The following is a 14,716-nucleotide window of genomic DNA, read 5'->3' as shown; positions in this document are numbered from 1 at the left end:
AGCTGAGTCTCATTGTAATGTTTTGTTACTCCTTTTATTCATCTTATCAGTTTTTATTTTTAATGCACACATTTTTTCTTCTTATTTCCTACCATATGCCTTAGTCTACATTCTCAGCCTAATTTAAAAAATCTTCACTAAACAATACAAAAATGTGTTGGAGTTTCTATGGCACAATCTTATTTTTTGCTTGTTGCATTTCCCTCTGATCCAAAAAGGATAGGCCTACTATAATATTAACATGTACGTGTCTCATACAAGAAAGTAGAGGTTACTGACCTTCCTCACTGTATTTTAGGCCCAGAACCGCACCCATACTGTGTTGAGTGACATGTGTGGAACCAATCGTTCTTCTCTACGCGAGCCGCATTCCACCAATCACCAAAGCTGGGCGGGACTTTTAATGCTGCTCTTCAACATGGCGGATATGTCGCCTACGAGTTGAATTTAAAGCACATTTTACTTACTTAAGTTAGAGACAAAAACAGTAGTAAGATTAGAATATATCGTTTTCAAGGCGGTAACTGCAGTCTAAAAATGAAAGGCAAGGAGCGGTCGCCCGTTAAAAAGCGCTCGCGGATTCTGGACGATATTCGAGACCGGGGAGGAAGCCACCCAACAAGTAAGAAGATGGGAACACTCTCGGCGGCAGGCAGCAACGGGAATAGTTCTGTCAAAAGTGGTGGTTCGGTAAAACGGAGTTTACCGTCTGAAAAGAGAGACTGTCGAGATTTAGACGGACATGTGTCAAATCGAACTGGGAGTAGCCATGGATATGCTAATACAACTGGTTCGAGTAGCAAGCTACACATTAGCATTGCTCTGGACCCCACGACAAGGACCAATTCTCGCGGGGAACCGCGGCCTCTTCCGAGTAACGAAAGTGAGTACAAGACTCTAAAAATTAGCGAGCTAGGCTCTCAGTTGAGCGACGAAGACATTGAAGATGGATTATTTCACGAATTTAAGAAATTTGGGGACGTGAGTGTCAAAATAAGCCGAGTTAACGACGAAAGGGTGGCATTTGTGAATTTCAGAAGGCCCGACGATGCTAAGGCGGCCAAGCACGCACGCGGCAAGTTGGTACTCTATGACCGCCCTCTAAAAATTGACGCGGTGTACATGAACCGGAGGAGGAGCCGATCCCCCATCGAAAAAGATCCATATGCAGGAGTTGCAGGACACAGACATTTGCATGTCCAAAGACCCCTTTCACCAACGGGGCTAGGATATAGAGATTTCCGACTGCAGCAGCTAGCTTTGGGCCGCCTCCCCCCTCCCCCCTCCCTCCCTAGAGAACTGGAAAGAGAGAGGGAATTTTCTATCTATGAAGCCAGGGCCCGGCCACCCTTCATCCCTGACTGTGCAGCTTTCTGTGAGGAGGACCTCCTCTCCCCTGAAGATGATCAGCGGGCCAACAGGACGTTGTTTCTTGGCAACCTCGATGTCTCAGTGACAGAGAATGACTTGAGGAGGGTGTTTGACAGGTTTGGGTTGATCACAGAGGTGGACATCAAGCGGACATCCGCTCGCGGACAGAACAGCACCTATGGATTCCTAAAGTTCGAGAACCTGGACATGGCTCACCGTGCTAAGATCACCATGTCAGGAAAAGTGGTGTGTCACAACCCTATTAAAATTGGCTATGGCAAAGCGACACCCACAACCAGGCTGTGGGTGGGGGGTCTTGGCCCCTGGGTCCCCCTTGCTGCTCTGGCTAGGGAGTTTGACCGCTTCGGCACCATCAGGACTATAGACTACAGGAAGGGGGACACGTGGGCCTACATCCAGTATGAGAGCCTGGACGCTGCCCAGGCCGCCTGCTCCCACATGCGTGGCTTTCCTCTGGGTGGTCCTGAGAGGAGACTTAGGGTGGACTTTGCTGACACAGAGCTCCGCTACCAGCAACAGTACCTGCAGCCTCTCCCTCTGCCGCCTCACTTTGACCTAGTGGCAGACTCATTTGTCCACCGGCCCACCCTCGAGGCCATCAGAATCAGAGAGAGGAGCCCTCCACCCCCACTCCGCTTCAGGGAAAGGGAACTGTACAACGCAGACTGGGCTGGCCCAGCAGTCTGCGAGAGGGTGCGAGGGGCAGCTTTTGAACCCGTGGAGCACCTGGAGAGGCGTTCACGTGAACCCTGGTCTCTGGAACGGGAGCTGCAGAGCCGAGACCAGGCACGAAAACGTCGCCTCTTAGAGGATGGGCGCCGCCCGGACCGCTCACCAAACAGCAGTGAACATGGGCGTCGTCGTCACGGCACCTCTCTGGAGCGCAGCCCTGGTGGCAGCAGCCGGGACGGGGGGCGCTACAGCCCCCCACGCTCCGATAGACCCTCTCCCGTCAGAGAGCAGCGGGCCAGCCTAGGCCGTGGCCCTGGGGACAAGCGGCTGCGGACAGACAGCCCAGCCTTACCAGAACGGGACCGCAAACGCAAAGCCAGTGACTCATGCACAAGCCCTGTAAAGAGGGAGGACCGCTCTGATCACCCCTCCTCTTCCATGTCCAGCCTGCAGTCTAAGCAGGGGGCCGGGGGGCAGAAGCTGTGTCAGGCCTGGCATGGCGTGCTCCTGCTGAAGAACAGCAGCTTCCCCACCTCCATGCACCTGCTCGAGGGGGACTTAGCTGTGGCAGCCAGACTACTGGTGGAGAGCTCCACTGGTGGTCAGGTGTCCCAGCTAAAGATCACCCAGCGCCTGCGTCTGGACCAGCCCAAGCTGGATGAGGTGTCCCGTCGCATCAAGACTGCAGGCCCCAGCGGCTATTCTGTCCTCTTGGCTGTGCCTGGGAGCTGTGAGGAGGGGCCCCAGGATGTGGGAAGCTCCACCGAGAGGCCTCTAAAGAACCTGGTCTCCTACCTGAAGCAGAAGCAAGCAGCCGGCGTCATCAGCTTGCCTGTGGGTGGCACCCGTGACAAGGACGGCGCAGGAGTTCTTCACGCTTTCCCACCCTGTGATTTTTCCCAGCAGTTCATGGATGCCTCAGCTAAAGCCCTTGCCAAAACCGAAGAGGACTACCTGGTGATGGTCATTGTCCGAGGAGCCTCATAAAATGAGAATCATTCATGTGTGATGCATTGGTAGCACATTCACACCCACAATGTGTTACGGGATTTAGCTGTCATTGAAACGGAACAGGGTGGGGTTGATAGCTTTCTGCCTTGCTACAAGTAGAACTTCTTGGCAGAACACAATGCTATACTAAGAGTAATTTGGTAATCAAAAATAACAAGCCTTTCAGATATTTTAAGTTGTCAACTCAGCATAGCATGCATTAGCATGTAGCCTGCATTACATTCTATTGGTGGTCTACTTTTAATGTGAACAATTTAAATCACAAGAAGTGGGTACATTTAATTGAAATTGGTTAAGTCAAAGTAGACTCACCTTTCTCTATTTGCGCAACTAATCTGTAAATCATTCATCTGTAGAGTAATTTATGCATTTTTGTGAATCACAACTACATTGGTTATTGCCTTTTTATTTGGAAAAAATCTGACATCTATTGTATTTGCAAACAGTCATTTATCTGGTGTCAAGTCTTGTTTGCTATTCATTGCAGTAGAACATAAAAGCATGTAAAGATTAATCTGAGACCTGAAAAAAAATATGAACTACACTTAGTTATCTCCTCATTTGAATTTCTTACACTTAGTCAGACTGGTAATAGATAAGCCATGCCATATTTTAGGAGCCCTGTGAAGGTGTGTAGTTGTAAGACGATACAGTTTTCCATTGCATTATCAATAATTTATTAGTAAAATTGGCATCTGCTTTTGTTGATCAATAAGAATATATACCAGTCTCTATCAAGCAGCCAATGTAAAAGGTTTTGAAATTCAGTTATTTACATAAAACTCTACCTGGAATATTTTCAAATCAAACATTGCTGTTTGATAAGGTCTTACTTATTTGATCCATAGTTGGGACGATTTTTGTTTTTTCTAATCGCCAAAGTGCTCACATTTTCACCTACTGTATCACCGACTGTTGTCAGTGTATCTTTGCTTGGCACCAATACCACTCACAGTTAAGTTTGAATTTTCAATTTTGGAAACAATATTTTGTGTGATACATTATAAGAGAATCTAGGATATCAGAGTTTGTTTTACAAGTGTTGCATTGCCCTGTTGACTATATAGACTAATAGTAAAAAAAAAACCCCACAAAAAACAAGGCTCATAAGTTTCTTTTGAGTGGTCTAATTTAAAAGTGCCTTTTAGTTAGGCAATATCCAAATATTTACTCTATTAGTGTAAATCCAGAATGGTTTTGATTGTCAACAGGTCTATGATCCTTGGGTTCATTCAATAGAGATGATGCCACACAAATTCCATAGAGGGTATTATTTTTTGACTAAATAAGAACTACCACTATGTTCCTGTGCCACTGAGGTCCTTGAGGTCAGGACGTTATCCTGTTTTTTATATTATGAGTAATGTTATTTCCAACAATCATCCCCACAGTTAAATCGTTGAGTTAAGTTTAAGTTAGTATTTTACTATACATAGTAAAGAGGGAAATAAAGCTTCTAAACCAAATGACGATGGCCCCTCATGGCAGTAATATGTGTCCCTTGATGACTTCCCCTTTTGGTTCTGAGAGAACTGTCTGGAAACCATTTAGAGACTGCCTAGCCTTCCAGAAAGCTAGGTGGAGCCATTTCACATAGTCTTTTCAGTTCCACAAATGTGCGTCAACAAGGTGAGAAGGAAAGTAGTTTATCTAGATGGAATTTCTCCAATGAGTTCAATCAGTTATGTCAAATGTATGACTCACTTTTGAAACAGGATACCTTTCTTTTTGCTCTCAAGGACCAAGAGTATGTATGTCCCTAAAACATATATAGATTTTAACAATTGGTTTAGTTCAACAGTGTACTTAAATTCTGTTTAGGGTTAAACTAAGGATAAGGTTTGTTGACTGGCATTAAGCATATGTATCAAAATCTCTCCAAATACCACAGTGGAAGTTAATTTACATAATTGTTCATTTTCAATTTGGCCTTTACATTAATTGCCAACTTTATACTTGGGGAACTCACCAGTAGTGTTGTTAATGCCATAGCCTTCTGCTTCTACTTAGAATTCAAAGTGTATTGGCATTTTTACATATAAAAAAAAAGACGTTTTATTTAAAAATGTATTTTAAGTGAAATCTCTTGTATAAAATTATTACTGTATGTATGTTATGGACACTTCAGATTTGAGCAAGGAATACCAGAGTGGATAACACCACCATACCACCGTTGGACACTGGAAAACACCATACGCAAAAATACTCCAGAATGCACAGGGGCAAGGGTCCTTTGCACAGTGGCCCTTTGTGCATTTCCTCAGAATTTACTGCTCGTTGTGTTAATGCTTTGTGATGCCATTTCCCGTGTTTTAAATGGAAAATATGCTTTGTGCTGTGTCCACCTGATTTTTGGAGAAAAAATGGAAACCGCAATTGCACATGCGCCTGAGACGTAGTTGTCAAAAAACACAAAGTGCAGCTTGCACTTCATAGATTTTGTTTCGGTATCAATAAATGTTCTCTTTCGTGGGAAAACAAATGTTTCTGCCTTGGAAGACGACTTTTGTGACCTTTTCTGTTGTGTTGCGAAGGAATTGTCTTTTGCACTTAACTCTGGCCCTGCCTGTGTGAAAAATGGGAGCACCTTTCCAGACCAGAAAGGAAAAAGAAAAGTGTTGCGAGCAAGGGAAAGAGCTCAAATCTTTGTGTTGACATCATTGCTCACCATCATTGTTAACACCGCTTTTTGAAGAGTTGCTGATGTTCCAGCTGTTAATGCCCAAATCCCCCCCCACACACACCTTTTACCTGGCCATCATTACTGTGCCTTTGCTGAGATGTCCCTAGTGTCCCGTTGAAGTGGGAGTGGGGCCCTACTCCTGTGTCATCTCTGGTCCTCGTAGCCGTAGGTGATGAAGCTGTTTTCCAGTGAGCTGTTACAACGGGGGCTGGAGAGAGGCTCACCTCTTGCTGGCTGCTGCTCTGATGGTGGCGCTGTTGTCATCACCTTGGGCCACTGATCCAGTTGTCCCGGGTGTTCTACTGCTCTGCCCACCACACCTGCTGTGTGTCACTTTGGCCAACAACACACAGTTGGAGTGCCTGTCCTGTCCACTCAACTCTACTGACGAAAACAACCCTGCAGAACTAGGAGTGTAATGCCTCAAGATCTGTTCCAGCTTAACAAGGAGCCATAGTTTTAGTTATTTGTGTATTTGCCAGTTGCTTTGCTCTCCCTGTGTTGAAGCCTGCAGGAATAATATTTTACTGTGTTAGGGTCAGTTTACATTGGTACCCCACCATGGGATGGAGTGACTCGGCACCCAGGCTTTCCACAAACCACCATGTACCACTCCCAGTGAAAGGAACCTCCCGCCCAGTGCAGGTATCGATGATTTGAATTTATTTAGTTCTAGAGTTTATTCTAAGTGAATATGAAATCAAAATGAAGAGACTGTCATTGGGCTGCCATCAGGGATCCAGAATCCACAGGAGGCACTGCCCAGTTAACAGTCGGCTTAGTGCCAGGATTCCAGGCCTGACTAGCATAGTTGTGGATTTGGTATGTAAACTTTGGTAGGAAATGCAAATCCTGCCTTGCGAGAGACCCACTATGTGCCACACCCTGGACGGCAACACAAGGCTTCTCAGAGGTTTTGAGCTCTGCCTGTCTATGACAGGAGTGGGCACCTCCCTTCCCCCCACAGACACCTGTCCCTGATCAGGTAAAGATTGCTGCCAGCCTGAACGACATACTTTGGTACGTATAAACAAAGAACAGTCTGATCCCTTGTTATGAACACCTGAAAATCACTTAATCTGGTATTGTGTACTTAGATGCATTCTATATATGAGGCAAGCAGATAAACCGTTCAATTAATGATACCTGGTTCATAATAAATGTAATACCATACACTTGTATATATTGCACATAAACGGGTATAGACATCTCCTTAAAGCAATGCCATCAGTATAATAGCACTGGTTACAATTTATTGAAGTGTATTGCTCCATGATCATTTTGTTACACTTTCACAATGTCCATAGGTCTGTTATACAATTCATTAACAGTGCGTTGTCAATAGTTTTTTCTCCCTGCATGCTGTTTTGTCACAGGCAAATTTAGATTCAAGATATTGCTTAACCAATAGAAGTCCCTCTGACGTGTATGTAACGTACCGGTAAGTTAAATTGAGTATGGCGTTTTGATCCGTCAAGTGTAACTGGGGAGTGATAGATAAATCGCTAGGTCAGCACTATTCCTAAAATCATACACATATCTAATAATATCCTCATAGGCTATATTGTTTTTAAAAATGTAAATTATTCAGATGTGCTATTTAACAGCATGCAGGAAGAACAACTGGTAGAGGACAAATGTTAGTTAAAATTAGAACTGCACATTATCAGGGGAGACAGGATCCATGTTGTTTAATGATATGAATGGGTAGGATAGTGTGTTCCCTGCTTATAATGAGTGGGGGGGGTAACACGCTCTTGAAAACATCAGCTTTTTATGTCTGCAGCATGAGTATAACATTCAGTTTAACAGAATTCTTAGTGATGGAAATATCTGATAACAGGTGCCTGAAGACCTGGTAGTATGCCTGATATGAGCAATACTGCTTGTACAACTGCATAAAATTTCAGGGACACATGAAATAATCTCACAGTTGCATTTGACAGATTAGGCACAAATGGAAGAACAGCAGCGGACTCACCTCCGGTTGAGAATAGCAGAAAGGATAGACGTATAAATATGCCATGAGTATTGATCATCAGTAGTTGTGTTATGTTGTCAGATCATGCAGCGCCCTTCTTCACTGATGATATTGAATGGGTTTTGATGAATTACTTATTTCACAGTAGATAATGTTGCCTTTGCATTATGAAGAGGTAAGTAGTGACTTTCTCTTAGCCATCACTAGTCCCAGGGGGCTTTGAACAGCAAATGCGGTCGTTTAACCATTCACAATATGATTCTAGAAGATTTAAATCAGCTTTTTTTCTACTAAATTATAACGCTTAGTTAATATGTTTGATACTGAAGGCTTTGGTTTATTTAGAACATATCCTTATGATATGTGATATTAAGTTGTTAATTTTTCTCCAGTACAATTTCAGGGGAATTCAATTTTTGTATGACATGTTCAAATGGTTTAATGTGCTACATGTGTTTGTTGTTTCTCTGGCCAGTCTTGTCTTTGTGTTAAGGATGTGGCCCAGTTTCAGTCCTCAGCTCATCGATTAATCCTCCAGGAAACCGTTTGCAGCAGGTACTACATCATGCACTGTAGTAAATACACATTAAACCCATACTGCTGTATTATGACCTCCTTTTGTATTCCTCATGAAAGGAGTGAACAGAGATTAATCACGTTTGAGTTTCACAAGAGCAACATTCAGAAAAGGAGGAAATAAAGAAGCTTGCACCCTTAAACTTTCTGCTCTGGAAGAGTCATACAACCTGAAAACCGAACTGTAAAACTGTACACAGGTCAGAGTTTTACCTTAATGTTTTATCTAATTAACAAACATCTGGTTGGAATTCATCTGACAAGGGATCCACACGTTGGTGAGTACATGTTCTAATGCTGTCAGTGTTTACCATTTAATGTGCATTTAGCCAGAGTCATTATTTACTATTTGAGCTAATTGTAATTTGTACATACCACATTACGTTTCAATTAAAACAATTTGTATAATATTTTTTTTAATAAAGAGTTATTTTAAACATGGCTGTTGTTTTTTATTAGTGTGTTATCTTTTATTACTTTTGTACATTTGAAGATGAGGTTGAATGATCTAAAGTTATTACAGTTTTGTTGGCATTAAATACAATTTTACGAAATTATAAGACAGTGTACATTATGATGATGTCTGACTTTGTCCTTTAGAGGGCAGAGTTGTCTAAAGAAGTTAGACAATTACCTACGTCACTTAGGTCTTATTCAGATGCATGTGAAATATCAGAAACGTTATTACTGACATCGTGTTTAAAAACACTCTAATCTAGTGATAATCGAATCAAATTGGTGAGACGCGAACAATTCCCATCAGACTCAAGTATGCGGAAAGTACGCTCAGACCTTTATTTGCAGTCATTAAAGTCACTAGTCTTTGTATCAAATGGCCATTCATAAATAATATGGGTAATTGAAGCCATTAAACTAAAACACACTCATATGTTACATGCTGTTACATTCTGAAAAGTCAACAGCCCCATTTTACAGAAATATTTGTGGGAAATGCTGAGTCATGACATACTGTTCCAGTTAATCTATGTGATATATTATTAACCTGTAACAAGGTGTGACCTACATGTACTGTATATGCACTTTATTAGTGCAGATGTAGATTTATTGTATGCTTGTCTTTCTCATGCAGTTGACAACAGTACACAAATAGAAACACTTGCCACTTCAAATATTTGGGGTGGCAGGGTAGCCTAGTGGTTAGAGCGCTGGACTAGTAACCGAAAGTTTGCAAGTTCAAATCTGTCATTCTGCCCCTGAACAGGCAGTTAAACCCACTGTTCCTAGGCCGTCATTGAAAATAAGAATTTGTTCTTAACTGACTTGCCTAGTAAAATAAAGGTAAAAAATAAAAAATTCACACTGAGTGTACAAAACATTAGGAACACCTTCCTAATATTGAGTCCCCTTTTGCCCTCAGAACAGCCTCAATTCACCGGGGCATGGACTATACAAGGTCTCGAAAGGCCCATCTTGTTTCAACATTCAAATTCGATCTAGTAGTAATGAACTTGTCGGGATGAGACAGACAGGCAGGCAGCTTTTCTCAGCCAGTCGAAATCATGAATCATTTTTTTTATGGATATATACAAAGAACTATCAATCGAAAACAGCTCAAACGAAACGAAGTGCAGCTAGTTTGCGGTCTTTCCAGCTTCAGTTTGAAGTGATTGTGTTAGCTATGTTGTTGGCTTGCTCCTCTGAATAGGTGTCATGACGAAAGCACGTTTTCTACGCCAGTCGAAATCGCGCATCATTAGCTCATTGTTATGGATGTATCCAAATAAATGTCACTAGAAAACAGCTTAAACAAACGCAAATGCAGCTACTTTGCTGTCATAAATTAGTCGCAGTAGGCTAGCATGCAAGGGATAAGAATGTTGCCAGCTAGTATGGCAATGGAACATTTAGAACGAACGACTGGGTCGCGTCCATAAATACAAAACAAAAAGACTGAAGTACTGGGTTTGCATCTCTGGCAACCGAACCAACTGAACGAAAGACCAGCCGGTTTGGAGACCAACACAAGATTTGTGTCGCGGTTATATCTTGTGAAAGGAGGAAATTGTATGAATAAATTTATCAACATTTTTTATGAAAATATATAAATAATGATTTGAATATGGTAACCGGTTGTATAAAAGTGATAATGCCCGAGAAGCCGGTGTTTGGAGGATATATTGGCCCTCAATGAACACCCGTGCCAATATATCCTCCAAACAATGGCTTCTTCGTAACAAATACAGCCACATCACATTCAATCCCCTCAATTTATGCTGTTGAGAGAGGCTTGTACTTCTCATTCTTAAAATGTCACCAACAGAATTTTGAGTGGATGTGTGCGACTGCTTTTTCCCCCAGATCTGTGACACCATCTGTGGCTGTATTTGTTATGGAGAAGCCATTGTTTGGAGTATATATTGGCACGGGTGTTGGGATGGGATTATGAGTCTGGTCTTCCCCAAGCAGCTGTCAATTAAGGGAGGCACTCCTGTATTTGACAACATTTGGAAACATGGCAAGATCCCCCAAGACCTGTTCTCCATCTAACTGACCAATTGAGATTTCCCTGGAGGACTGTGTTGTAGATGGCAGTTTGTTAATCCTGGGAGGAACCGACCCCTCCTACTTCACAGGAAGCATCCAATGGATCCTCATCTCTCAACCTACTGGCTACTGGCAGTATGAAGTAGACAGGTAATATTGTGGACGGCTAATGAATGAGATTATGTGTAACAGAATAAAAGATTATCATTGTCCCACAGAAGACACCAACCAAATTCAAACTCATTAAGGATGATCAGTCACTGGTGTTATGCATACTTTTGTTGTTGATGACTCTATAGAATAGTGATGCTATTTGTCTTAAGGTGGCAGGTAGCCTAGTGGTTAGAGCGTTAGGCCAGTAACTGATAGGTTGGTGGATTGAATCCCCGAGCGGACAAGATAATAATCTGTTGTTCTGCCCCTGAACAAGGCAATTATCCCACTGTTCCTAGACCGTCATTGTAAATACGAGTTTGTTCTTAACGGACTTGCCTAGTAAATAAATATGTGCTCTGTCTGTTGCAGTACAATGGGAAAACTGTGGCATGTGCAGCTGGCTGCCAAGCTATGGTTGACTCTGGCACCACTGAGATCATCGGGCCTCCCAGGGGATGTCAATGGCTGGGTGGGAGCATACAGGCAGGTTTCACTGGATCTCAATCTTATAAATGAACACAGTTTTGTGATGGATATTTGTGTTATGTTTTTCATATGTATAATAACTTAAAAACTCATTTATGGTACTAATGTAAGTGGCTCAGCAAATTTCAGAAAATATTTAGGATACATTTCCTTACTACTTTACAGAGCATCGTGACATGCCTGAGATGACCTTTAACATCAATGGATTCAGCTTCACTCTCCCAGCATCTGCCTATTTTTCCATAGTAAGTATCGCTAAAATGTAGTGTAATGTTCCGTTTGAGCATATATTGAGCGATGCTCAATAAGAAAGCCTAAGCCACCCTTTGGTACAGACCTGGCGCCGGAAAGAATAATTTGGATGGGCCTTTGATTTCCATAGGGAGGAGGAGTTTTTTCACGGGACCTCCTATGTGTGCACGTGCTAGCCCGTTTACAGTTTTTTATGCCTGTAACAGTAGCTTAAAAACCATAGGCAGCTTGTGAGTTTCACGTTTAGGGAAGCGTACAATTTATCCTTCCATTTCTACTGATCTGCATGCCAGTTATTATTTTTATATGCACATTTTTGTGTAAAAGTTTCATTTCAATAATAACGTTTTTGTTTCTCAAAATCTTTGTCACATTGTTAATCATAAAAATCGGAAGTATAATGATAAAAATGATTTAAAAAAGTTAAAATTAAACTATGGCGAGAGCACTAGCCCCTGCCCTCAACCTACAGTATTAGCCAATGTGTGTTGTTCAATGTCTACATTCCATGAGACTTGAAAAAAAAACATGCAGTGCTTGACAACCTGTTTACCCATTTGTCCTTCAGACAAGGAGGTGACTGAAAATGTTGTTTGATGCAAGAAACCACTTTACAAAATAACATTTATTATTATTCCCATACAATTATTACAGAGAATCAGACAAATTATGCTACGCTCTGCCTATTGGCTACTTAGTTTATTCAAGACTTTCTCAAAATACAACACATCCCTTTTGCGACATTAAAAGGCTCTTTATCTGATTACTTATCCAAGATGGCGACAAATGCACACATCTTGTGCTCTTGTAGGAAGCAACCACATTGTTGACTAGAAATGAGCTATAACTGGGTTAATAACTCACTAATTAGCTAAGAATATGAACAAATGGGTGCAAACGTGGCTACATGCAGCTCTCACTTTGACCTCAAGAGCATCTACTGGCGACCGATCATACTGTAGCCTAAACAGCCCAGTTCAAAGTGAATGGCACAGATCCATATATGGCAATGGCTATTTGCATATAGGCCTACTGCAGCTCTGATTGGTTATGGCGCACTGGTCTGTGTAAAGTATGGGCCTGAGTGGTGCCTGTCAATGCAATAGAATCCTACTCCAATGCCTACAAGAAAATCTCTTGCACAGTTAGTTTTGCATACTAAATCTTGCATAGTTCATTTTGTTTCGGTATATTATGTTGAAAGTGGCTAATATTGCATTGATTCGATCACAATTCCCACAGTAGAGCAAAACGTTTATAGTGTTAACTAAAAGAGAATACTGTGGAAAGTTGAGTGAAGTTCAGTCTCGTGCTTCTCTGCACCAGCTCATATTTCTTCTGGTTGGCAGTCTGAGTGGAGCTGCTCGCCCGCACGCAGTTGAGGGAACATTGCCTTACAATGTTCTCGCCTTACAATGTACCAGAGTGGCGCATCAGTCTAAGGCACTGCATCTCAGTGCAAGAGGGACTCTTCCTGGTTTGAATCCAGGCTGTATCACATCCGGCCGTGATTGGGAGTCCCATAGGGACTGGCCCAGCGTCGTCTGGGTTTGGCTGGGGTAGGCCGTCATTGTAAATAAGAATTTGTTCTTAATTGACTTCCCGAGTTAAATAAATAATAAACATTCTGACCAGACCGCTCCTGCGCATGTTGATTTTGTCCACCCACACAAGATGCATTCAGGACAAGCAGGTTGAAATATCAAAACGAACTCTGAACCAACTTGGGGACAAGTCAAAAAGTTTTGAACATTTATGGCAATTTAACTAGCAAATTGTCCTGGGATATAAACATTGGGTTGTTATTTTACCTGATATGCAAGGTCCTCTACTCCGACAATTAATCCACAGATAAAATGGTAAACTGAGTTTCTTTCTACTAATCTCTCTTCCTTCAGGCTTTTTCTTCTTCTTCTTTAGACTTTACTTTATATGGAAGTTGGAAACCAACTGTAAGGTGCATTACCACTACCAACTGGACTTGAGTGTGGACCTCAATTACTCTTTCAGTCACCCATGTCATGGCACGTGGGTATATGCTCCTAAAAACCAATGAGGAGATGGGAGAGGCGGGACTTGCAGCGTGTCAAATGTCACAAATAGAACCAAGTTCTATTTTAGCGCCTGGCTACGCATACGCTCGTTGACGTACGCAAGTATTGTGGGTGCAATGATTGAATAACATGTATGTGTACATTTATTTTGCAACGCACGTGACACGAGTAGCGTGGTCATAATCTCACATGCTGACCAGAGCACCCCCTCACATGTGTCCGCCATCACGCGCATGTTAATTTTTGTCCACACACCAGACGCGATCAGAACACGCAGGTTGAAATATCAAAACGAACTCTGAACCAACTATACTATTTGGGGACAGGTCGAAAAGCATTAAACATTTATTGTAATTTAGCTAGCTAGCTTGCTGTTGCTAGCTAATTTGTCCTGGGATATAAACATTGGGTTGTTATTTTACCTGAAATGCAGGGTCCTCTACTCCGACAGTTACTCTACAGATAAAAGGGTCAACCGAGTTTGTTTCTAGTAAATGCTCCTCCTTCAGACTTCTTCTTCTTCTTTGGACTTTATATGGCGGTTGGCAACCAACTTTCAGGTGCATTATCACCACCAACTGAAGTGTGGACCTCAGTTCATCTTTCAATCCCCCATATGGGTATATGTTTCTAAAAACCGTTGAGGAGGACATAGGAGAGGCAGGACTTGCAGAGGGTCAAGAGTCACAAATAGAACCAAGTTCTATTTTAGCGCCTGGCTACACAGGTGATCGTTGACATGTGGGTGCAATGACTGAATAACATGTATGTGCACATTTATTTTTGACTTGAGCGGTGTGGTCAGCATGTCAGAGGTTCCTGCACCAGTGAGCTTCTGACGTTTCCACTGGATATATGGGATAATCAATCATGATATTTAGATTTTCCAAATACTGAGGAACTATAATTCACAATGGGCATAAATAAAACGGTACATTTTCTTAATTT

General features: G+C 42.3%; 1 protein-coding gene across 1 annotated transcript; it reads left to right on the top strand.

Annotated features, from left to right (window-relative positions):
* The first annotated feature begins 403 nt into the window (after positions 1-403).
* LOC135540010 (RNA-binding protein 15-like) lies at positions 404-8,756 on the top strand. Its single transcript, XM_064966302.1, has 2 exons — positions 404-8,294; positions 8,376-8,756. The coding sequence occupies exon 1, from the start codon at positions 538-540 to the stop codon at positions 3,049-3,051; it is 2,514 nt and encodes an 837-aa protein (XP_064822374.1). The 5' UTR covers positions 404-537; the 3' UTR covers positions 3,052-8,294; positions 8,376-8,756.
* Positions 8,757-14,716: the final 5,960 nt, after the last annotated feature.

Source organism: Oncorhynchus masou, chromosome 5 (genome assembly GCF_036934945.1).
Source record: "Oncorhynchus masou masou isolate Uvic2021 chromosome 5, UVic_Omas_1.1, whole genome shotgun sequence".
NCBI classification, from domain to species: Eukaryota; Metazoa; Chordata; class Actinopteri; order Salmoniformes; family Salmonidae; genus Oncorhynchus; species Oncorhynchus masou.
The sequence above is the reverse complement of the archived record's forward strand: the minus strand, read 5'-3'. Positions and strand labels throughout refer to the sequence as shown.